The sequence below is a fragment of the Neopsephotus bourkii genome, unplaced genomic scaffold (assembly GCF_033783945.1).
Source record: "Neopsephotus bourkii isolate Nb327-2 ecotype Australia unplaced genomic scaffold, CSIRO-AGI_Nbou_v1 NB_1589, whole genome shotgun sequence".
Classification (NCBI taxonomy): Eukaryota; Metazoa; Chordata; class Aves; order Psittaciformes; family Psittacidae; genus Neopsephotus; species Neopsephotus bourkii.
Genome location: NW_026902065.1, coordinates 992,190 through 1,016,246, shown reverse-complemented (window position 1 = coordinate 1,016,246; position 24,057 = coordinate 992,190). Strand labels below are relative to the sequence as shown.

The following is a 24,057-nucleotide window of genomic DNA, read 5'->3' as shown; positions in this document are numbered from 1 at the left end:
ATTTAAACTTTTATTCCTGTTGTTTGTTCACCCGTCTCCTTCCCACCATTTCCTGCTGTGACGAGGTGGGTCCGTCTGTCCTCCTGATACGCATTCTTCTCACACAGATCATCCACTTGTTCCCGCTGCCTGGTTTATTTTCATGGAGCGATTATTCAGTGAACTCCTATGTACATTCTTCTGGAAAAGTCTTGTGGTATAGATTATGACTCCGTTGGCAGCATTGTCAGGAAAAAAGTTGTATTTGGCGCTCGCAGAAGATAATTGTAATACAAATCATGAAGTCCAGCTCCATTGTACTTCCCGTCCTAAAGAGGTATTTTCATGTGCGGCACAAAGTGGTCCTTTCAAAAGATAGAGTCTGATAGGCCCATGTGTGATGAGAGGTAATATTAGTCTCTCATCAAATAACCGCATATTTTTTACTCAGTATATGTTTAGGTTTGGGGGTTGGTTTGTTTTTTTTCAAGTGAAAGCCAAAAAGCAGTTCAAGAACAGCAAGAGCAGTTCTCATAGCTTTGCCACACACGAGCATTCAAAAACTATGAGTAAAGAGACCTGGAGAAGGAGCAAGAATGACTTGAAAAATGATTTCTTACATACATAGTATTTTCTTGTTTTATTATGGTTTTTTCCTTCCATTGTTTTTTGGAGGTTTACAGAGTTCATGGTTTTGAGCTATTTTTTCCTGGGATCAAAAATTTAGAAATGTGCTTTTGCTAAAGCTCTGATTTTTGGGTAGCCACACCGCTTCTGAAAAGAGAATTCAATACACAGTTCCAAATGCCATCAGAGCTGATGCACCAAAAGGCACGCACACAGGTCAAGGTATGTGGACCTTCAGCATCAGCACTGTCTGCAGCCTAAGAGTATGCGTCCTATCTTCAGGACTTATGAAGAGCAGTTGTGGAAACTCCCCATAGAGCCACACAGCAGTATCCCCTTCCCAGTTGGACCTTCTCCATGCTTTTCTCCCAGAGAGCAATCCCAAAAAAGTGGGTGGGTGGGGAGGAAGGTGCCTCCCAAAGGGATGATGTCTCACGAAAGAGACATAGGGAATGAGGGTGTGTAACCGCTAATTCTGCATTCATGTGCACACCAAGCCCGCACAGCCCCAGCTCTCCCCCATGTTCACATCCGTTTGATCTGTTCACCCTTCTGCCTGTGCAGGATTTAGGGATTGCTTATTTCCCCCCTGAAATGCTTGTGATGGTTGTAGTGAAACACTCTGCTACAGGAATGCAGTCTGGTGTCTGCCAAAGTCTTTCTTTCCTTGTACATATTGGAAGATCCACTAAAATGTAAAGTATAAAATCCACTGAGGAATGTAAGTGATTTGAGTAGACAGTAATAATTCCTTATTCTAAGTGCTTAAGCCATGACATGGACCAGCCTGTTACCCTGACTGCAGTTTGTGTGACAGGGCAGGGGTATCAAAACAGATACGTAGTGATAGGTGGTGAGGAGTTTCAGGAGCAAGACTGGGAGAGTGGAGAGCCTTGATCAGAGCATGGTCAGTAGGTAGGGAAAAGCCAAAGGACATGTGGAGCCTGGGGAGCTCCAGACATGCAAAAGACCCAGTGCCCTGCAAGCTTTGTGGCTCCAATGCCACAGGTCAACCCACCTTCTTCCACATCCATGCAGGTGAGAAGGGCTGGTCTGAGTAACTACCAGATGGGATCCTGATGTGGGTACTCTGCATTGCCCAAAAAGCCAGTGTATGTGTTATAGCATATAGCATGTTGCACTAAGGAAAACACGAAGGTTCCCTGGTAGTGATAAAATCCACTCTTATTTCTGTGTATGTGCAGTATATATGCAAATGCATATATAAATGCAAATATTTACACAGAAGTCTACAACCTTGTGCCTCCCTTCTAAGCAATAACCAGTCAGAGAAGCTTTTAGCTAGTTACATAGAGAGGAGGTTTTAGAAAGTTGAGTATCTCAAAAAGCCCCAATGTGGTTGTCACTGCATGGACAAGCCTGCTTGCTTTAAAAAAAGTACGAATCGGCCACCGTGACCCCAAAACATAAATCTGAAAACCTGTCTTGTATCCCTATTTCTGCATTCCTCTGCCACAATGAAGATGAGCTGACCTTCAGCATCTGCTCAAGCAGCAAAATGGAATGTTTTCCTAGGCTTCCCCTTTGACATGCAGGGAGAAGTTTATTAAGGATGTCTGTCAGATACCAAACTTATCACAGGATGGTTGAGGCTGGGAGGCACATCTGGATATCTCATAGTCCAATACCTTGCTCTGAGCAAGGACACATAAAGCAGGCTTCCCAAGACCATGGTCAATAAAAGTTTCATGGTCTCCAGGGATGCAGACTCCACAGCCTGTCCGGGCAACGTGTTCCAATGTTTGACAATCATTGCAATAGGAAGGGAGTTTTCTTGTTTCCACATGGAATGTAGTGTTTCTCATTTTGTGCCCATTTCCCCTTGTCTTTTCCCTGGGCACCACTGGAAAGAGTATGTCACCATCTTCTTTACTACCTCCCATTAAGTTTTTATAGGCATTGACAAATCTCCCCCTTTTACGCATCAATCATCAATGGCGGATTCACAAGACAGGAAACAGAAGGCAAGTCAGTAGCTGAGACAAAGCAACGCAAGTATTGCTGTGGATCTCAAACAGAATCTGAGCTAAAAAACAGTCACTTCTCTGCACATATGACAAACCCATGCTGGAACATAAGGACAGCAGTATTTTATGTAAGGTGAGTCGCGTTACTTCTTACTCAACAATGTCTAGGTCTCTGCTGAAGGATCGGGGGAGTTTGGGCCATTGCAACTCAAGGAAGTTTCAGGCCTGTCAGAAAGGATCCCAGTGACATCAACAACATTAATCAGTGTGCTGAAAAACATCACCTACATGAAAATGTTCCAGGAATGAGGACAGTTTTGTCTGGGGAAAAAAGAAAGGAAGAGGGAAGGGTTAACTTTCAGGTTCTGCAAGAGAAAGTAATGGACAAAAAAAAATACACAGTCTTAAAATGTAAGGGGAGAGATTTAGGCTGGATATTGGGAAAACCTTCCAAGGCTGTTAAGGCACAAATTGCCTAAGGAGATTCCTCACCTATGGAAGATGCAAGAATCTGCACACAATGGCAGAGGTAGACTTGATCCTGACTTAGGAATGAGAGAAAGATATGTTATGTCTTCAGGTCTTTCCAGCACAACTTTCTATTGTTCTATGAAAAGTGCTAAAAATCCACCTTGAACACATGCTTCCCACAAGTCATGAACAGGTATAGCTACCAAGCCAGGTGTTTCTAATATTGCACAATTTAGAAAGACAAGATCCTCCTTGTTTTATTATCAGCAAACAGAAACTCTAAAATAGCTCACCAAAAAGATCTCCAGCACCTAGAGGATATTGATGGGAGAAAATGAGAATAGCTTAAGGTTTAGTTCAAATGATCTGGAGATATTTCTGAGTCTGGATAACTGAAATAGGCAGTAACAGAACTGTCCTAAGAATATCTGTGGGCATCCTCCAGGTCTGGGCCTCACAGAAGTATGAAATACTTCTACTCCCACAGTCTGTATTATGTTATTATTCAAGACAGATTGTGTCACGTTTGTCACACATGGTTCAGTCTTGCCCTGAATGTTTTTGCAGACATTGGCACCGTTGCAAAGCAAGTATAAAACACCATCAGGCTAATATGATGCCGCCTTCTATTTGATGAGTTCTAAAACAATTGACTCTGCAAGACCACGGGGCCCTGGGCTCTCCTGTCTTGTGCATAGCTACCTGTCACTTTATCTGCACGGACGGCTTTCAAAGACCTCTTTGTCTGCAAGGTAAACCCAGGCTGGGGATGATCTCAGACTTGGAATCCCAGCCAAGGGAAGTCATCAGGCTACAAAACCCACAAAGTTAAAAATACAGGGAGCACTGGAAAATCAACAGGAAACAATTTCTGCTGACTGAAGTTTTCAGTCTTCTTCTAAACGCCAGCTAGCAGCGGCCTGTCGGGTGGGACAAAGCAGCTACATGAAAGCAGCAGTGGCCCTTAACTTGGTACATTAAAGCATTATCAAATGTCATGAAAAAATTAAGATTGTCCCTCAGCTGTGATGGTATATCTGGATGCTTTGAGGGCAAGGTAGTTGAGTTCCCCAGACCCTCTCTTCTCTCCTCCCTCCTTGCCAGGGTCCCCTGGACAATGGTTGCCAAAGGGGATTTCTCCTTTTCTTTTGGCTCTTGACATTAGCAGGCCTGAAATTGGTCCTGGCAGTTTGGTATGAAGTACTTACCATCTCGGAGGATTCCCAGGCCTGTTGGACATTAAGTGTCTGAACACATTTTTGTTTGGTCTGACTCGGGGCAATGCCTGTCAGACCAACTTACTTAGATCGTAAGTACCAGCCATCAAATGAAGATTGACCATTTCTACCCCCAGCAAAGCAAAGTGCTAAGCTTTTTAGTACAAAATCACTGTGGAAAAACTTACAGAATGAAAACATAAAACCATGAAAACACAGACCTAAAACTTCTCTTCTTGCTCTGGTGTTCACATCAAACGATTGCATCCCTTGGCTGCAGAAGCTGAAGATGCAGCTCAATAAGCCTCTGCCTTCGGAGTGGGACATCTCTGAGGCACCTGAGGCATATGCAGATACAGATGCGGGAAAACTGTCCTTTCATCTCCCCAGTCCGTAGAGCCTCTTGAGCCAATGTGTAAGCTGGCAAGCTTGTCTTGACCCACTAGGGAGCTCACTGATGGTACACAGAGCATGTGCTCTTGGCTGAAATTCATCAAGGAGGACTCCCCCCTCCCTACCTTTATTGAGATTTTTAAAATACATAAAATGCAGGTGCCCTGTAGAGGGACATCTTTTCTTAACCCTTATCCAATATGATCCCTGAGGAAGCATGGCTGTGGCTAAGGCAACACTGGGCAATCTCATAACAAAGTCCAGCCGGTTACCTGAAAAACTGTCATTCCCTCTGTTCATATGTGTGTGTGTGTGTGTGTGTGTGTGTGTGTGTGTGTATCCTTGAAGCAGGATTTATTTCCTGGCAACAGGAATTTTCCCCCTCCTTTCATTGTAATTGGGAGTTACAGTGATGTAAGATCATGTAAGGGTGTTGCTTTGAAAAGTTTATACAGGGCCGCAGACATGAAATCTCATTACATCATCGGGTCACCAGTCCACGGTCGTTGCTTTAAAATTAGGTGGATTTAAAAAAAAAAGGAAAGTTGGAAGTGATTTTTTCATTTGTCATCTGGACTCTGAGCATTTACAGGTGCACTGGTTCTCCATTGGCAAGTTTTTTCCATGCATTCATGAGGACAAAACATACTTTTCTCAGTTTGGGGGGAGTGTCTGTATAAAAGTTGTTCCTGGCACTATCTTTTGGTTCCAGCTAGTAGAAGTATCAAAAGAACATTAAATAGTACAAGGATCTCAATAAAATTACAAGCATTAGCAATGCCATCTGTGTGCTCTGGTGTTACATAGGCAATGGTTAGGAGTTTACTGCTGCATAGTCTCTATCATACTAAGTCTGAAAGAAACACAGGAAAAGGAAAAAAAAAAAGCTGTTTAAAGGGAGACAACTAAATTTTCTGTTTCAAAAAAAAAAAAAGAAAAGAAAACCTGATGAGTTTTATTTGTTTACAGAGGCACTAGTTTAATATAGGGTTCTGAATCTATACAGGTATGTTTGCATCAAGCTGGAAAGGGACAACTTGCATGGCACAATAAGAAACTGTTCTAATTTGAGGTCTACTCATTTGCTCATAAAGAACAGAATCAGGATTCAGAGACCAAGATGAGCAGTGATCAGCTAATCCTGCCCTTCTGCTCCTACAGAGAGGGAATTGAGACCACTGAGTCTTGCTGGCACTCCTTCTGAGGGGCAGCAGAGCCAGTGGCCGTGCAGGAGGATTATCACACCTCTGGCCCAAGTTAATCATTGTGATTTGTGTCTTAACCTTCACTGACACCTACTGCAGTCATAATCGCCCTCACATACATTGCCTTTTGCTCCCCATAGCTTAAATATTCCTGGCCAGCATTTCCAGCCGTGTAAGTCACACCTCTTTGAAAACATAAAATGTTTGAATAATTGAGCAGTACTGTTAATAGCCTTCCCAGCTTTGCTAACCCTCTGATAGTTAAAATCTTAATAAATAAACCAGATCAGGTGGGTTTCTCTGCTTATCACCTTCCTGCAGCTTAATGAGGCTTTTCAGCTATTTAGCTATTTAGGTTTAAATCTTTTGTATTAGGTTTATAGCTGGCCAGTGGCACGACAGCCAACTCAGACATAATTCGAAAATTGATGTTTCCAAGTGGAAACTTGGAATTTGAATTCAAATGACCTTACTTCTTTTTTATTATTATTATTATTCTTTCCTGTATGCGTTTTTCAGCTTGCTCATTCTTAATTCCTGCAGTACTTATTACTGCAATAAGCCTAACCCTTTATACTTGTACACCCCAAGAGTGGGAGCCATAAATACTTCTGCAGTGTCTCCAGGGCAAATCAGCTGTAATTGGATCTCCCATTGCCTTGCAGAAAAAAAAAGAAAAAGGAAAGAAAAATAAGGAAAGGCACATTCCAGCCAAAGACAATTCTATGTCTGTGTCTGTGTGTTTGTGCCCTCGAGTAACACTCTGTCCTTTTGCTCTGCTCCAGGCTGAGTTCTCCGAGCTGAACCTGGCTGCTTATGTCACAGGCGGCTGCATGGTGGACATGCAGGTCATGAGGAACGGCACCAAGGTGGTAAGGTGAGGAACACCAGCTTGTCTTGAAAATCAGGATTGCTGGAGCAATGTTGGGGCAGGCAGGATGACTTCGGGGTCTGTTTGGTACCTGAACTAGGGCAGCACAGTCCTGAGGACTTCAAGGTTTCCTGGAAGCATTGGAAAGACTAAGCCGACTGATGGTTTTGTATAAGGTATCAGATGCACATTATGCCATACAGTCATTGTTTCCAGTCTAGACCCTTCAGGCAACTACAAATGCCTCCTTTTGGGGTTCTTTTTAGCCTCAGGCCTCCCAATAAAAGGAACAATGAATCTTCCTTTCCGTTGATTTTTCTCTTCTTCTGTGTCAACTAACCCTCGTTGTAAACAGTGTCTTGCATTCATTAGCCTACCTGTGTTAGTAATATTAGTCCTGATCCCAGTGGATTACCCTTGCAGTATCCACAAAGCCTTTCCAGTATCCTGATCTTTGCAACCTGATTTGCTCATGAAATACCACCTTTTTTTTTTTTTTGTCAGAGACCCCCAAATCCCTAGACTTGCACTGTGATATATCTCAGAGGTTATACCATTTATCTGATGGGGATTTCTGTCCCTACTAGCAATACTTCATAATTGCAGTCATTGCAAACAGACTCTTTTCCTGAGCAATGCTTCCCCAATCATGCATCCTATTCACTTTCCAAAAGCATCTTTTGCCTTCATTCTGACACCAGGGTGCCTGCAATCTGGAGTTAATGTTAGATGCATTATTACTGGTACTATATAAAGAGCAGTATGAGCTGTCACATCTGTGTATGATGGTAAAATACCTCTGTTTACATAGCCCTGATATTACCTCTCACCCTTTTATTCCCAGGCCTACATCTTAATGAGTTTCTGTCATTACAACTTCTGACTCTACATTTCAACTTTGATAACAACAGCTTTTCTGAGCTCATGTTGAAATCTCATTGTTATTCTCAATCCGTTTTTCCAGCCTCCCTACTTCTTTTGTACAAATCTTTTGGGCTTTTTGGTGTATACAGTATCTCCAAATTTAATATTGTTCACACTTCTAATCAACGCTTTTTTCTGTTAGCTTCTAGCTCAGAAGTAAAGCTATGGATGCATAATATAGCATGCAGGGATACTTTTGAAAGAGATTATTAGAGCAGCTGAAAAACAGTGATCCTGAGTGTGCTGGCCTCAGTTTAATTTTTCAAGATGTCATTTCCAGTCCAAACAGTGCAAAATAACACTTGTCACTGTCAATTAGCTATGACTGTGGTCCATCAATTTATTTCAGGTCCTGACGGCTCTTAATGTCCATTCATTCTTAAGTGCAATTTCACAAGCCTCTGCTAAAATTTTGCAAGGTTGAGTCTGTTACATCCATTTGCTTTTTCTCGTCCCACAGATGTCTGCTTCTCAGTGAAACAGAGCGTATGTCCCATGAACCAGCCTCTGGCGCATCCATCAGACAGTGCGCCATGCTAATGTGCTCTTGTGTTCGCTTGCTCACGATGCTGGAAGGTTTCCGAAAACCATTTCCTACGTTGATCACATCTTCATTTTCCCTCCCTTGCCTCCCAAAGCCATTCATACATCTGGCAGAAAGATCTTGAGCTATTAAACTGAAACTGAAGACAAAATTTATTTCACAAGAGTGTCTGGGACATGGTGTTCATGTTTCTGTTCACAGTAAATACACAGGTATCACAGCTAGCCTTTTTGAGTGGGTATTTATATTTGAAAATGCATGTCTTTATGAATGGCATTAGTTCAGGTTTTTGGGGTTTGTGTATGCTTGCTTAAGGACACATGCATTTGTGTGGTGGGAAATAGATTTGGCAAACACATGCTTGTCTCGATACCCAATTTATATGGTATGCGTTGTCCATGGTTTCTTAAAAGTCCTTACAAGCCCTAGCCATTTGTTTACAGCCTGTGTCACTGTGCCCCTGTCCTGCCCAGCTCAGAGGGGTTAAGAGTTGAAGCCAAGCAACTTCCACAGCCATTCCTAGAACCTATAGAAATAAAAACTCTTCTTCACTTTCAAAGGGGAATTACTGAGCTGTGTGGAGGCCCTTCACCCACGCTCATGGATGCAGCTTGCTTCTCATTCCAAGCTTCCCATCCCCCACAGCTTTGTCCTGCCTGACCACAGACACCCCTCAGGATGCCCAGCTGCAGGGAGACGTCACACAGGACACCTTCAACTAACATGTGTGCCCCAACCCTGCTGATGATGACATCTTTTTCCATCACCTATTAGACCCCTGGTAATTATTAAGTAAAACAGTCACAAGTCAGGTTGTATTTAGACAGTGAGATATAACACTCATTATTGTTTCTGAATACTCAAAGCCCTTGGAAATCCCACTGACAAGTTGCAGGAAGGAAATATGACATCTTGCTTATAGGCACATTTGGGATTCCCCCCTGCAGGAACCATGCCTTCTTCATATTCTTCTTCAAAGCAAAGGCAACAGAAATTGACTCTTGGCTTAGCCAAAAGACAGTGAATGTACAGCAGACCTGTAAGTTTTAAGTCAATAAAATAATAAATGTTTATAACAAGAACAACAACAACAATATTAATAAAGCAACCACGGGACTATTCTCTCCAGTTTGAAATTATGCTAACTGATAAACTATCTAACAATCTATTACCCTATTAAATTCTGTCATTTTGCAGCAGGTCTTCTAGTTTTTTCTTCAAAATGGGGGCATCCTCTTGCACATTTAATTCAAAGCTTTTTCTTTGCTAATCCCTTGATCCTTTCTGGCACCTTGGAGCTGAGGCATTCTTTTTTTGACTTGAACATCAGCAGGAAGGAACTGTGGTTCTTTTACCTGGGAGATAAATCCCCTAATAAGAAAGTATAATGGTCCTTGAAGCCCTAGGCTTGCCTCAGGCAAATTTAAGAAAAAAATATATTAAAATGAGCTTTAGAAGCATTATTGTCAATTAGAGAGAATTTAAGAGAACAAGGAAGTCTACAGATCTCCATGACTATTAGACTGTCTATGTTGAAACAAGTAGCTCCAAGCAAGCTATCAAACAACAACTGAAGACAGGCATTACCTGGATTTAAAACAAGTGCAGCTCCCAGATTTAATCTTACAGTAATGAGATTCTGTGTCTCCACCTCCTCTTTTTCAACTACTAAGTTCTGCACATCTGCAGGACAGGGTGAGGGATTTGGTAGCCTCAGTTAAGTGTGCTACTGGAGAGAAAGACCATCATCTAACAAATCTAAAGCAAGCTGCATGTGTTTTTTCAGCTCCAGTCCGACCATGGCTCCATCAGCCCATTCAGTACATTTTCTTCAGAGATAGAAGAACTGGCCATGGAGTGTCTCGCACAGTCCCCAGCAAGCACTTTCCTGTTTCATTGGCTTGTAACACATGCCTTGATTGAGGACAGTGCAGGGGTATGAGCTGGGGTCCAGGAGCAACATTGGGCTCAGCCAGGGCTGGCAGGGGCAGAACCTCCAAAATGTTGGTTCTTGTTACCCCAACACTTCTTTGGGTAAAATTGGCACCAGAGTTTCCCAATGAAAAGTTGAATACAGGAAGCAGAGAGTGGTACTTATTCATTCCAGAGGATTCCTCACCAGCTTAGACACAGTGACCCCTTCACAAAAGAGAAATGGAGTAATTTCTAGGTGTGACGGCTGGACTACTAAGCAGTGTGAAAAAACAAGCATGGGCTTATGCCTGCTTTTAAAACACTTGGGTGGATTCTTCATCCTCCTTCCAGTGCATGCACAACTTCCTTTTGCACAGGTCTACACACACAGACAGAGTGAACTGTCTGGAGTCTAATTTACCATAGAAAGCTCTTGACCTCTACTGGGATTAGACGTAAGGAATAGGGTTTTCATTTCCACTTGTCTTCATTTCTCTGTAGGGCCCTTCCTACCAGTGTTTCCACAGTGCAAAGAGGCTGTCAGTGCTGGCACAGTACCCATTCTGAGGTGCATTTATGCTTTCAGGATATTATAAAAGTATCTTTGTATAAATGAGAATTTGGGCTGTCTCTGCTTCTGACAACAACATTTAGACTCCCAAACTATGATCTCAGTCTCTGTGTTAGATTAAATGCAGTCCTGCGTTTGCCTTTTGGGCTTTACAAGCCTTCAGCTATTAATTCCAATAGATGTGGGAATAAGACAGGGATATGTTGAAAATCTGGACAGCTTTTTTACATGGGGAATACTAATGTCTTTGGGAGCATTTCAGACTTTTAAGGGTATGAATTAATCATGCACCAGACTGCTCTCATCTCCTGTCTCCCCATGGAGCTGGTTCTTTTGCCATTGGGGCTGATCATCTAGGGGAGAAAGCACATTTTTGTGTGTCTGCATGGGACCTACCACAGTGGTGGTTGTACCACTTAGAGTGTGCTTATGCAGGCTCACTGTAATGCCACAATACAGACAATACCTGATAGACCATGAGGTGCCCAGGGTCTGAAATGGGGAGGACCCTGCACGGAGCAATGGCTCTGGCAGGAGCTGAGCATTGAGGTCAAAGCCTTGTTGTGGGGAAGGATCTCTTCCAGTTTATAAACTGGTGTTTAGTCCTATAGGCCTTGCCTGAATTTGGCCTGTCTGTGTAAGAATGTGCATGTGTCACCCAGCTTCCCCTGGAAGATAGGCCTTTGTCACTCGCAGCTGTGGTGAAGTCAGTGAATTCTCTAATTCCTCTATACAAGCCCATTCATTCCTTTAATTAACACTGACTTTCCCGTTGGTTCCAGCTGATTCAGTGCTTCCACTGTGCTCCATACTTAGATAACAGGGCAGCAGCCTGTTGAATCACCATCCCAAATAGACTAGGACCTGAGAGTGCTTTTTTTCCCAGAGCATATTTTTGCACTGCAAGCTGCAGTACAGTCACAACATGAGGAAGCAAATCCTTCTACATGGGAGGAATAGGGAAGAAACTGGCCAGCCCAGTAGCAGGTGTTTTCCTGCTATTCAGAGCTTGCAGATCCCAGGAGATGTGTACTCTGGCTAAAAAAGGTCTGCCTGCTGAAGGATGCAAGACTCTTTAAAGTCCAGTGAGGACACTGTCCTTTGTCCACTGCACATTTTCCTTTCCCAGTAGGTTCACCCATCCCACAGGGCCATCAACAAGCTGCTCCCTGAAAGAGGCATATGGGTTTTCTCACCACACAGTAGCTGTATATTGCTAGGAGATGGATGTTTTCTTGTCACTCAGGGGCTATTCATTCACGAGAATTGGTGGTTTCTTGAAGTTTCTATACAGGAAGAATAGCCAGGGAGGTCATGGGAGTAGGTACTGCCCCTGAACAGTGGTGTAGGACGTATTGATAAGAATTAGGACACTTTCCAGCTTCTCCTCTTCCAGGAAGCTTGTGTCAAAGAGGAACCTTAGGCTCTGTATAGCCCCTATCTTTTAATTTAACTCTTGGTCTAATTGGTCTAATTTTTTAGAATATCTTTTTCTATTTTTTTGTTGCTTCCAACCTAAAATTCTGAAAATTTCTGCAAAGATGCAGATGGGAGAAAAAAAGGGAGAAACTGACTGGGAGAGTTTGGGTTTCTAGAAGCCAGATGGAAAAATATGTTGAGCGCCTGGTTCTCCCAAAATTCACAGTATGTGCCACATGGTACAGTACAATATGTGCTATATATTTAACATTGAGCAACACTTGGGCAATATTTTTGTATTGTTGGCATGAAAATCTGTACATGTAACAGAGAAGTACGTGTAACAGCGAGTAAGCTTTCAAAAGTGCTCTTTAAGCAAAACACCAACTTGCCAAATGACCGCTTCCCTTATTGAAATACCTTGCAGAGACAATGGGCTGGGACAAGGTGTCAAATAGGATATACCTGGGCAAGTTGCAGTCACACATAAAGCAATATATTGCCTTGAGTAAACAGTTATAAACCAAGAAGTTATTTCCACATGGGGGATGATTTACCATCACCCCTCACTAATATTCTTCCCCCTCCTCACCTGCCTTTCCCAGACCATTTTTTCTTTCATTTTTTAAGCAGGAGCTAAAAAAAGAGAAGTTGGAGTGGGCTTATTTAGGAATTTATTCTCAGTTGCTTCCACCTCAGCTCCTGCTGTTAAACATCTGCTTGGAGACCTGCTTCTCCCTTCGGGGTTGACAGATCTCCCAGATGAATAATGTCCCCCTCCACCTCCCCAGCAGCTGGCGCCCAGCCGACGTGCAGGCAGGATGCTGACAGTTACTGGGAAAACATTTGGCTTGCAGGCAGCTGCCAGAAAGCAAAAGTCACTCTGAGCAGACCTGGGTGGGGAGCATCTCAGAGACTAAGCTGCTCTCTGGCCCCTTTCACATTTACAGTAATTCTTTCCAATAAGAAATGTGCTTCCAGGGGCTAGAGTACTTATTAATTAGTTAATCCTGGGCTGAATGCAAGAATGATTAAAGACTGATGTAGATTGTATCAGTCTTGATCAGCTTTATTTTCTTTTCCTCAATCCTGCTTTAATTTGTCTCCTTTATACATGGGTTTTTACTAAGGCTTCTTCCAGGGAATGGCTAACAGAGAAATGAAGGGCTGTGTCCTGCTGCACCTGCACTGTACTGGTCAAGGTAGATCTTCATTAATGACCGATAGTGAGACAGAGTGCAGCCTCGACAAGATCATGGGTGGCAACAAGCTGGAGGGTGGCGAGTGATAGGTATGCCAGAGGGCAGAACTGCCTCAACAACTGGGGAAATGGTCCAACAGGAACCTCACGGAGTTCAATAAGGACAGTTGCAGAGTTTTGTGGTGAAGGATGAATAACCCCAGTATTGCTGGGGGGGCAGCTGGAGAGAAAACAGCTCTTCACAAAAGGACCTGGAGGGGAAGAAGCCCTGTGGCAAGCATGTAGCTAACGACACACAAATCACATCTCGAGTACTGAGTGCCCCTCTGAGCTGCCTAGTACAAAAAAGACACTGACAGACTGGAACAAGTTGAGTGAAAGGCCGCCAAACTCACTGAATTGGTCTGAAGACAGTGAAGGACAGACTGAGAAATAGCTTTGTTCAGTCTGTAAGAGGAGGCTGAGGGGGATCCATCTAGAGTCATCAGGCAACTAAGAGGAGGGTACACAGCTGGACTCTTGTTGAAGGTGTGCAGTGGAAGGAAATAAAAAAAAACAAACAAAACCCAGACACAAGTTGCAACAGGTGATATTCTAATTAAAAAATAAAAAATATTCCACCGTGAGGGTGGTCAAATACTGGAACAAGGCTTGCAGAGATGCTAGGGGATCTTCATCCTTGGGGATATTCAAACTTTGGCTGGGACAAGACGGCGATCTACCTAATGTCACTTTAAAGTCAACCCTGACATGAGCAAATGGGCCAGATGATTTCCAAAAGTCCTGCCTGACCTATATTACTCTATGGCTTTATTCTGTGATGTTGGAAAGTATTTGGATCACCTTCTGTTAAAGCTTTGTGTCACAAGCGTTCTGAAAGCAAGCCGCTGGTGGCAGGTGTGGTTGGTGCTACTTGAGGCATTATCTGGGTCCACATGCTTCTCCTTGTCAAGGCCAATCAGTTTACAAGTAACATATATGCCATACCTAGGAAACTGCCATGGTACAGTTCAGAGAGTGTGTGACATGCAATTTTATGGCTCATTGATCATTGACCTGTGGCTGAAAAGCAAATCAGGGCATCTTCCAGGGTGTCCTCGTCTGCTTATAGTGGTACTGGTTCTGCTGCAACCATGATTCCTCATTCCTGCTGCTTTTGCAAAACTGATCTCCCCCCCTGCCCTATGGTTTTAACTCAGACATTCTCTTTTACAGCATCCCAAAATACTCTGTGCTCCTCTCCTCCAGCCTGGTCAAGGGAGGTCATTCTTTATTCTATGTTGATTCCTTTTTTCTCTAAAGCCAGCTCTGTGTTACCTTGTTCATACAAACACCCACCTTCATTCTTTCTTTGAATAACTTCAGCATGTTTTCTTCTTTCTGTGGAAAAATATGACATGAGATTTTGACTGAAAGGAGATTTTTTTTCTTAACAAATATCCCATTTTGCTATGGCATCCAACATAACATTAAATTTAACATTGCGATAGGTGAAAACGTCATAGGTTTCATATTGTCAGTAATGTAGTAGCAATATTAATAACACCCAAGCAAAAGACAAAAGGAACGTGTCCTATTTGTACATGCCATTTTCTATTAGCTCTCAGGCGTTGGAGGCACTGTATAGTTGGAAGGATTATTGAACTTCTCAGTTCAGCCACTTACATCTTGAAGTTGTGTCTCAGGATCTTGCCTGAAGGCTTCATCAATTGCCAGTAATGCAAAGCTTGTATCATATTGTTTAATTATTCATTTTTCTTCCTGTCCATGTTGTGCCAAGCAGATAGGAAAGGCTTTAGAAGAGAACTTAGTCAAAACATGCTGATCACTGGGAAGTGTCAGAAAACTGAACTAAAAACCTCCTTGAATAATGGTGGTTAGGCAGAACCCAAAGTGAAGATGCGCATCTTCAGTGCCCAGGGAAGATCTTTTTCTATTGATGTAAGGGATGAAGTGCCTTGTAAGACTGGCACTTTTTCAGGAAGAGAGCAGGAGAGCCCATCTTACAGCACAGGCGAAAAGCTGTCTAAACCCATCATGGTGCTAAAGTATAAAGCAGGTCTACCATTTGGCTGCAGGTGATTATTCATGGTGGAAGGGATCATTAGAATGTATTTTGTCAACATAAGCTATTATTGTGTGCTCTTTCTTCATGTCCATAAATCTCTCTGTGCTTCAGTAAGAAAAGCTGAAGGACCAGGAAGAAAGCCAGAGTTATGGATTATATGCAGAAGTGTAAAGTATGAAACCCCCCAGGAGGATTTGCTGTCATCATCTTCTCTATCCCAAAGCACGCTGGGGATCTTCTTTCTCCAAAGAAATGTTATTGATGATCTTTTCAGACCTGATCTTCTTCTCATAATTAGACAAGTTAGATATATGGGCACCAGAGTAGCTACTGCAGTTCCTGAGATGTTTAATTTCCATATTTTACATCAGGAATCTCTTATATAGTTTTTTTTGCCATTTCTGACAATACTATTTCCACGACAGCTAATACCATCACAGATTCAAGGGTGGATGGGTCCAACCTAAGAAATTATGTTCTGCAGTCAGACCTCTTCCTATGAGGTATTTGGCATCCAGCCTTTATACTTAGGTTTATCTCTAAGTACAGTTTTACTGCTAGGAAAGGAAAAGACTGCTAAAATGCACTAGAACAAGTTGGAGAAGAGTTAGTTAAATGCAAGTAAGCATCTTGCACCACAGATCCAGGGTCCAGGCTCAGGACTGGCAGCACTAGCAGCTTCCTAGCCAGACACTCACCATTGACCAGGGGTGACCGACTTACTGGCCTATCTCTATTGATAGGGGGAGAGATAGGCTGAGGGGCTGCCATGTGCCTTGGCTATCGTATGGGACAAGAAAGCAAATGCAAAAGGGGAAAAGTAAAGGGACCTGGGGGAGGCTGCTTCACTCTAAGGGGGGGCCTGTCCGGTTGTACACTATCTGGAGTGCTGAAAGGCTCATATTGTGTATGGCAGTGGCAACACAAGCTGAAAAGAAAGCACCTTTCCATTCCAGAGGAAAAGTAAATTTCACCAGCTATTCCAATCTGAAAATGAAAATTTTCCAGTCTCCCAGATATTATTTTTTTAAACAAAGGATTCTTTAATCTCTATGCCACTCTGGGAATGTGTTACGTGCGTTTTAGTGGCCTTTATTTTGCCAGGGCAGAATTCTAAATGAGAACTGAGGTCTTGGAGTTTGAGAAAAAGCTTCTATAAAAGGGCTATGGCCAAAGATGGGCTCCAGCTTTCTCTTGGAAGCTTCATTCATCTGGCTATCATGCTAAGGAAGATTCACAACTTCAGGTAGGTGTCTGTCACACAGCCCAGGAAGGGCAGCACACCCACAGGCAGAGCACAGCTTATTAGCCACATGCTTTAAATCTGTGCTTTACATTCAGTTCCACTTACCTGTCCCATCTTCCTGGCCATTAGATGCTCAACGGGGCTCTCCTGCATTCTTTATGTGACTAAACCCATTTCCATGACCTGGCTTTAGCAGGAGTCTAGGTACAGTTGTACTCAAGACCACTCATGGTCATCCAACCACTAGCTTGACAGATCTAGTGAAGAGGAAAGGTACGTGCTCCTGCCATAGCCATCCTATGCCTGTTGGACTTGGGTGCTAAGGACCTCAGCACGGTAGGTGCTACTGAATTTGGCTCACAAAAAAAGTTTTGCCAATGGTGTTTCAAATGTGGGACTTCTGCCTAACCTGTCTGCCAAGGATTTCAGGTTCCTGACCTGGGAGATGTTATTGGGTTGGGTTGAAATAACAAAGAAAATAGTTATGCTACTAGCTACTCCAAATCCAAAGCTTGCTATATTAGCTTAAGCTTTACACTCTGAGAATGAGCAGAAGCTTGCAAAAGTAATTGCCTACCAAAAAAAGCAAGAATTCTTGTGTGAAGCAATTGAACACTTTTCTCCCCAGATCACTGGAATGCCCAGTTATTTGGTTTTCATACTGCCACTCCTACCCTGACTATTCATTTCCCTTTTACTACCTGCTATCTTCCCTAACCCCTTTTCTCACATATTGCCACAGGTCTCTGTGTCTCTTTTACAGACCTCTCACAGACTCCAGGGCTCTCCAGCTGATGTTTATTCCCAGCTAGTTCCAGGCCGTGCACTCCTCTGACTTGTTCTCAGTATCCATGGGAACATCCTCATTGCTCCGCGGCTCAAAACAGGGATTCAGTGTCCACCTTCCCTTTAGAGATTCACTCCTCATCGTCTGCATGAGAGGGCTCTGCCTTCCTACATGATGCAGAGTTTGAGAACAGGCTTTTCTACATCAATTCTGTATTCTTGTGTCCATCTTCTAAGTTGAGAAACTCTTCCTTTGCCAGGATATGCACAGGCAAGAGCTTTCTTCCCTAAGCCTTTGGCTGGCAGAAGTAAAGCCATTGAAGGCAATTTCTCAGCTGCTGTGTGTACTCCCTGCCACCCCAGAGCTGGCCATGATCATTTGCATTTCTTCCTCCCCACCACAGCACCACATCCCCACAGTGGGGTGTTTGGGGAAATGTTCAAGGGCAAATACTGCTGCTTCTTCTGGGGAGACTGGAACAACCCTGTAGCCCCAGTAAGTGTTGTTCCCTAAGTCAAACCTGGGGAAAGACTTGGGATCATTTTCTTCTTTGTACACTCGGAAAGCTGGATGAAGCAGGGACATGCCTGAAGCTCCTGCCCACCGGGCAACTGCCACTCTTCAGTAACTCAGCGCACATACCAAGTCCTAGTCCTAGGAAGCTGATTAATCCTTCCTGAGGACCTATGCCTGCCTCTGGGGTAGTTTCTGCATGGCAAATCCAGCAGAATGGAGCCACTCAAGCTTTCCAAGATTTTCATTCACTTGCTGTTTCTCAGCAGGCGTGCACCATTTGCTTCACCCCCATTGACATTAGGGAGGTCCATAAATCAACTGCACAGTGATAGCGCAGCCCTCCCAATGCTCATTATGCATCTTGTTGCTGGAGGAAAGCACCAACTTTGGTGCCAAGTACATTAGGGAACATGCCTGGGTTTAAAAATTCTCCATGGGAGGGAATCACAACATTTCCAAAGCTTGGCCTCTTGCATCACAAAAGCAGAGCATGCTCCTCACCATGTCTCTGGCGATAACAAAAGTCCAAGGCCAAAACCCAAAATGAACAGCTTTAAAAGAACAAAGCTGTCACTGGATCTTGTACACAGTGTTTGTTGCCACAACCTGTCCCAGAGTCACCATCTCGGATTTCCCTGCCAAAATGATGGAAATATAAATAGGGGCTATAAACCCAAAGTATTTCCAGATCATACATCCAAAGGATAGAAATTATAGTCTCTTAGTAAGGAAAATGTTCGCGGGTAGTGAGGTAATGGGACCTGGTTACAGAGCTCATTTCTGTGAAAAACTTTAATACAGTATGGAAATTTTTCCAATGTCCTTGATGCAACCTCCATTAAAGTATAAAATAATCCCCTGTTTCAGTGGAAAAGCCCCCTCCATGCCTTCAAGAACAAACTGCTGAGCTCCATTTTGGGAACAGTTTCTTTTCCAGCTGCTGTTCCCAGAGATTCCTGAATGGCTCCAAAGACACAGCATCAGCAAGGAAAGAAATCTGGCTGTTTGAAAGACAACCCATCGCCTGTTGGCTTAGCTAGAAAAGGACCTTGCTTTTCTGTGCGTTTGCTGCTGTGGAACCATAGGAGTCCCAGCTCTAGTCTCACTAAATAATATTCTGGAAGTCCATGCCATGAGTCACAGCACTGGATGAGGGTCTCTGCTCATTTGATTAATTACATTACCATGCCTGCCCTTTACTTGTTGACTCACAGCAGTAAGAGCCTGGGATGTGCTGCGTATGTAGTAAACTGACTAAAGGGGTAATGTGTGTCAATGTATGGATGTGTACAATAGCTTTTTGAAATCCCTTATGATCTTCCCACCCACTGGGCATTGCTTCAATATCCAGTTCAATCATCAGGAAACAAACTTGCTCCCTCATCTGCGTCGCACATTGCAATGAGCTTGCCAAATATGGCCAAGCTTTTAGAAAGAAAAGAGAATCCCCCCACCAGTGAATTTATGACCCTTGGCTCCGCTTGTGCCTTGTTCCTGTGCATGCCTGAGTGACATGGAAACTGCAGCAAATCTGTTTGGCTTGTTTCTGTGCTCTCACACTTGGAGCTATGTTGGATTTTTCCCCTTTTAGATTACTAGATTTTTTTGTTTGGTTTGTTACCTCCAAATGCAAGCAAGAACAGCCCAAAAGAGAGCAACATGTGTTAATGAAAAGAAAGGAAAGGATGGAAAAGGAACAAGGGGAGGCTGGAAGTGTTGCTAAGCATTTGAAAACAAAATGTCATCCCCCTTGTCTCTTGCAGATCTTTCAAGCCGGACTTTGTCCTGATTCGGCAGCATGCCTATAGCATGGCACTGGGAGAGGACTTCCGCAGCCTCATTATTGGCCTCCAGTATGGTGGCATCCACACGGTCAACTCCCTCTACTCCATCTACAACTTCTGCAGCAAGCCCTGGGTGGTAAGTGCCAAGCCACCTCTATTGCATGCCAACACTGCAAAGTCGATCTGGTGCCAATAAAGCACTAAACTCAGCTTCCAGTCATGGGAATTCATCTCTTTAGGTTAAAAACACCATCTAAATACCTTAGGAATCCTGCTGGGAATTCTCTGGGGGGAAACTAGCAACACTGCTCCTTCACCAACCCTGTAGCATTATGTCAAGGTGTTCTTTCCTCACCCTGAGTAAGATGCTTCACCTGTCCCAAACTCTAATGTGTCACAAACAGCTGACAATACAGCAAGACTTAGTTTTCTTGTAAGGCAGAGTAAGTGAGTAGTAATAGATTGATAATATCAGCTCAATAGCAGCACGTCTCTGTCCTGACCAAAACACAACAATTATACCTTAAAATAAACATTAACATTCACTTTTTTACAAGGTATCTGAATTATGCTATTTCTAGCATCCTTTATTAGATGCACACTTGTGGTAACCAGGTGCCCCAGCCTAAGATTATCCATTCCTTGCAAAAGTGAAAACTGCACTTGTCTTCTCTTCCTACTTTTTCTGGCTATTGCTTTGGTGTGAGGTAATTATACTAAAAGAAAGGCAAGAAATGTAGAAATGATTTCTTCAGCCACTAGGTCTAGGAAGAAAAAGGGAATTTAGAATGACAGAGATATGGGAAAGAGGCAGAAGGAAAGCTGAAAGAGTGTCGTATTGGGTTTGTGTGGCAAGGTTTTGGTAGCCAAGGGGCTGCGAGGGTGACTTCTATGAGAAGCTGCCAGAAGCTTCCCTCATGTCAGATGGAGCCAATGCCAACTGTCTCAATGCTGGCTGAGCCCATCAGCAATGGTGGCAGCACCTCTGGGATAACGTATTTAAAAAGGGGGGAAAACTGCTATGGAACAGTCAGAAAGGAGAAACTAAAATACGTGAAACAGCTCTGCAGGCCCCAGGGTTGGTGAAGATGGAGGGAAGGAGGTGCTCCAGGCACTGCAGTGAGTCCAGAGAAAGGCAACAGAGCTGGTGAAGGGTCTGGAGCACAAGTGTGAAGAGGAACAGATGAGGGAACTGGAGGGGGTTTAGTCTGGAGAACATAAAGCTCTGGGGGACCTTATCACTCTCCTCAGCTACCTGAAAGGAGGATGGAGGGAGGTGGGGTTGGTCTCTTCTCCCAGGTAACAAGTGACAGGACAAGAGGAAATGGCCTCAAGCTGCACCAGGTGAGCTTTAGATTGGACATTAGGAACAATTTCTTCACCAAGAGGGTGCTCAGGCAATGGAACAGGCTGCCCAGGGCAGTGGTGGAGTCACCGTCCCTGGAAGTGTTCACAACCCATGTAGAGGAGGCCCTCAGTGACATGGGTTAGTGGTGGCCTTGGAAGTCCTGTGGAAACAGTTGGACTTGGTGATCTTAAAGGTCTTTTCCAACTGAGTTGATTTTGTGATTCTATGACCCTGGTGACCAGACAAAGAGCTTCCGCCTTTACATTGGCTTTTGCTGAGGAAGACAGCCATGTGGTTTATCCTATGTGATTTTGGGGTTGAGTCAGTCAGGATTTAGTTGGCATTTTTCAACTCATGCCTTGTAATTACGTTTCTGATGGTGTACAGGGGACTCAAGATGTGACAGGCCTATTTTTAGGAGTCTAACATAAAAGAAAACAAACAAACTCAGCACATTGGGTTCAAAAAAAAAGAAAGAAAAGAAAAGAAAAAGCAGGGCTGGCAAGGTAGTGTGGGAGAAACTGGCTCTGCCAGTAACTTGGCTGTAGCTATTCTGGGTGCAGCTGTGCCATGCTTTCCTCATGGGGAATACAGATGGCTCGGACAACCTTCCCAGAGGAGTCAGGGAAACCACTTGTAAACACTTAAAATACGTTTGCAAAATGCCTCCTTTCCCTACTGCCCCTGCACACACATCTCCCCCAAACATGACTGTAGTGCACAGGGTAATCTAAGAGCTCAGATGGGACCTGAGCTGGTATTCAGCACCCTGGACATTTTATGAGGCTGAAGCTCAGGTACAGATTGTGATGGAGCATTTGAGGGCAGAAAGCTTCAGTGGCAGCAGAATGAGAAAACTGATTTTTCTCTATCTATCTCATTTAGAGATAGGAACAGAGTACTCCGGTGCATGTTCCACTCTGATTGCAAAACAGGCATCTCGAAATAAGGGATCTGCTTAACACAGATTACTGGAAACTCTCTGGACCTAGCAAACAGTTGAGATACATGAAGAAATGAAACTAAATACTCCTGGGAAATGTGCTTTTCACTCTCCCTTTTTATTCTTTCCAAAAGTGGTTCCATTTCATAGAAATGTTTATGATTTTCTGGAGGGTGGATGGAAGTGAGACTGTTTTTCCTTGGCAATTTGCAATGATGTTTTTTTATTTTCAGCAAGTCTAATTACAATCAGCTGAGTTTGGGGTTTGAGTTTATGCAAACATGCAGCCCCATTTCTTAATGACATTTGCCAGGTTTCCAGTACCGAAATACACAAATTTCTTCAAAGGCTAAAATTTGCATTAAATGCGGGCACAGTTTGCAATAGGCATTTCTGAAATAAGAAAAGCATTCAGGGGGTCTCACACACACAGAAACATCTAACTTTTAAGATGATTTTAGAATTATTGTGAAAGGAAGTTACAAGCACACTAAAGGCAACGCCTCAACCACTAATTGTAATTTCTGTGTTAGAAAAGTTGCGATACCAACAGTGCTCAAAGTAGAACTCGTATTGCATGCAGTTAATATTCGTAATTGCCAGGCATGTTTTGCATCTGTAAGACCGCAGGAAACATGAAGTCTTGACAGAGTCCAAGAGATTCCCAGCTAAACTTACTGTCAAGGGATATAAGCTACGGGATGACCTAGGCACTTTCAAAATATGCACAGGCCTTGAGAACAAAGAATCATAGGATAGTTAGGGTTGGAAAGGACCTTAAGATCATCCAGTTCCAACCCCCTTTCATGGGCAGGAACTCCTCAATTAAACCAAGTCAAAGGCTCCGTCCCACCTGGCCTTGAACACCACCAGGGGGGAATCATTCAATACTTCTCTGGGCAATCCATTCCAGTGCCTCACAAACCTCACAGTAAAGAACGTCTTCCTTACATCTAACCTAAACTTCCCCTGTTTAAGTTTGAACCCATTACCCCTTGTCCTATCACTACAGTCCCTAATGAAGACTCCCTCTCCAGCATCCCTATAGTCCCCCTTCAGATACTGGAAAGCTGCTATGAGGTCTCCACGCAGCCTTCTCTTCTCCAGGCTGAACAGCCCCAACTTTCTCATCCTATCTTCATACAGGAGGTGCTCCAGTCCCCTCATCATCCTCATGGCCTCCTCTAGATTTGCTCCAACAGCTCCATATCCTTCTTATGTTAAGAACACCAGAACTGCACACAGTACTCCAGATGGGGTCTCACAAGAGCAAAGTAGATCCTCCAAATGGACCTTCTTATTTCTCTATAAAGACTCCCCTTAAGTAACCCTGGTGTCCAAACAGCCAGGCAAGGTGTTTCACTTCTGTACCTGTTCTGGTTACTTTAGACTGTCCCACATTGCCTTGCCCCATGTCTCTCTCTGCAGTCTGGCCACAATCTCACTAAAATAAGTGAAACCTCAGCAAGTAAGAACTGATACCAAAATGTGGAAGAGGCAGTTACATCTCGCTGAGCTGCTGATAGTAACATTCCAATCCACCTAAAATGCACTGGGAGGTGCTACTTGAGCCCTGCTATCAGGTATCTAAGAGGCTGCTGCACCATGTAACATGGGTATCTTTTTGCCAAAATCCTGTCCCTAACAACTGGCAGAAAAAAGATAGCAAAAAGGAGGAATTTTCCCATGAGGGTCAATACCAAGGTCAGACCTTTTCGCACACTTGGCCGATGGAGGAGGCTTCCAGATGGCTGAGCCTCTCATCTGTCCCTACAAAACTTGCTATTTCAGCAACAGCCAAGAGCTGTATGCTTCAAAAGGAACCCAAAGGAACAAGCCAGGACGCTCTCTGTCAGCTGCACAGTTGTTCCAGTTATTTTGTCAGAGCTGTTTTCCTAGGATAAATGTATGTCCATGGTTCACCAGCGCTGCGTTCACAGGCACCAAGGGGCATGTGCTGCTCACAGCCAGGGTGTTTTTCCTCCTCTCCCTGTCTCTGCCTCATTCTGTTTAATTTTTAAGCCGTGTTTGCTCACCTTCC

At 43.6% G+C, this 24,057-nt stretch overlaps 1 protein-coding gene across 2 annotated transcripts in view; it reads left to right on the top strand.

Moving 5' to 3' along the window:
• The window catches only part of SYN3 (synapsin III), a 197,070-nt gene that overhangs the window by 40,022 nt on the left and 132,991 nt on the right, over positions 1–24,057 (top strand). For both annotated transcript variants that reach the window (XR_009728267.1, XM_061371804.1), the window contains exons 4-5: positions 6,666–6,757; positions 19,705–19,861. Coding sequence is in view for 1 of the 2 variants with exons in the window: in XM_061371804.1 (XP_061227788.1) it covers positions 6,666–6,757; positions 19,705–19,861 (249 nt within the window). In the remaining variant the exon portion in view is untranslated. The remainder of the gene's footprint in view (positions 1–6,665; positions 6,758–19,704; positions 19,862–24,057) is intronic.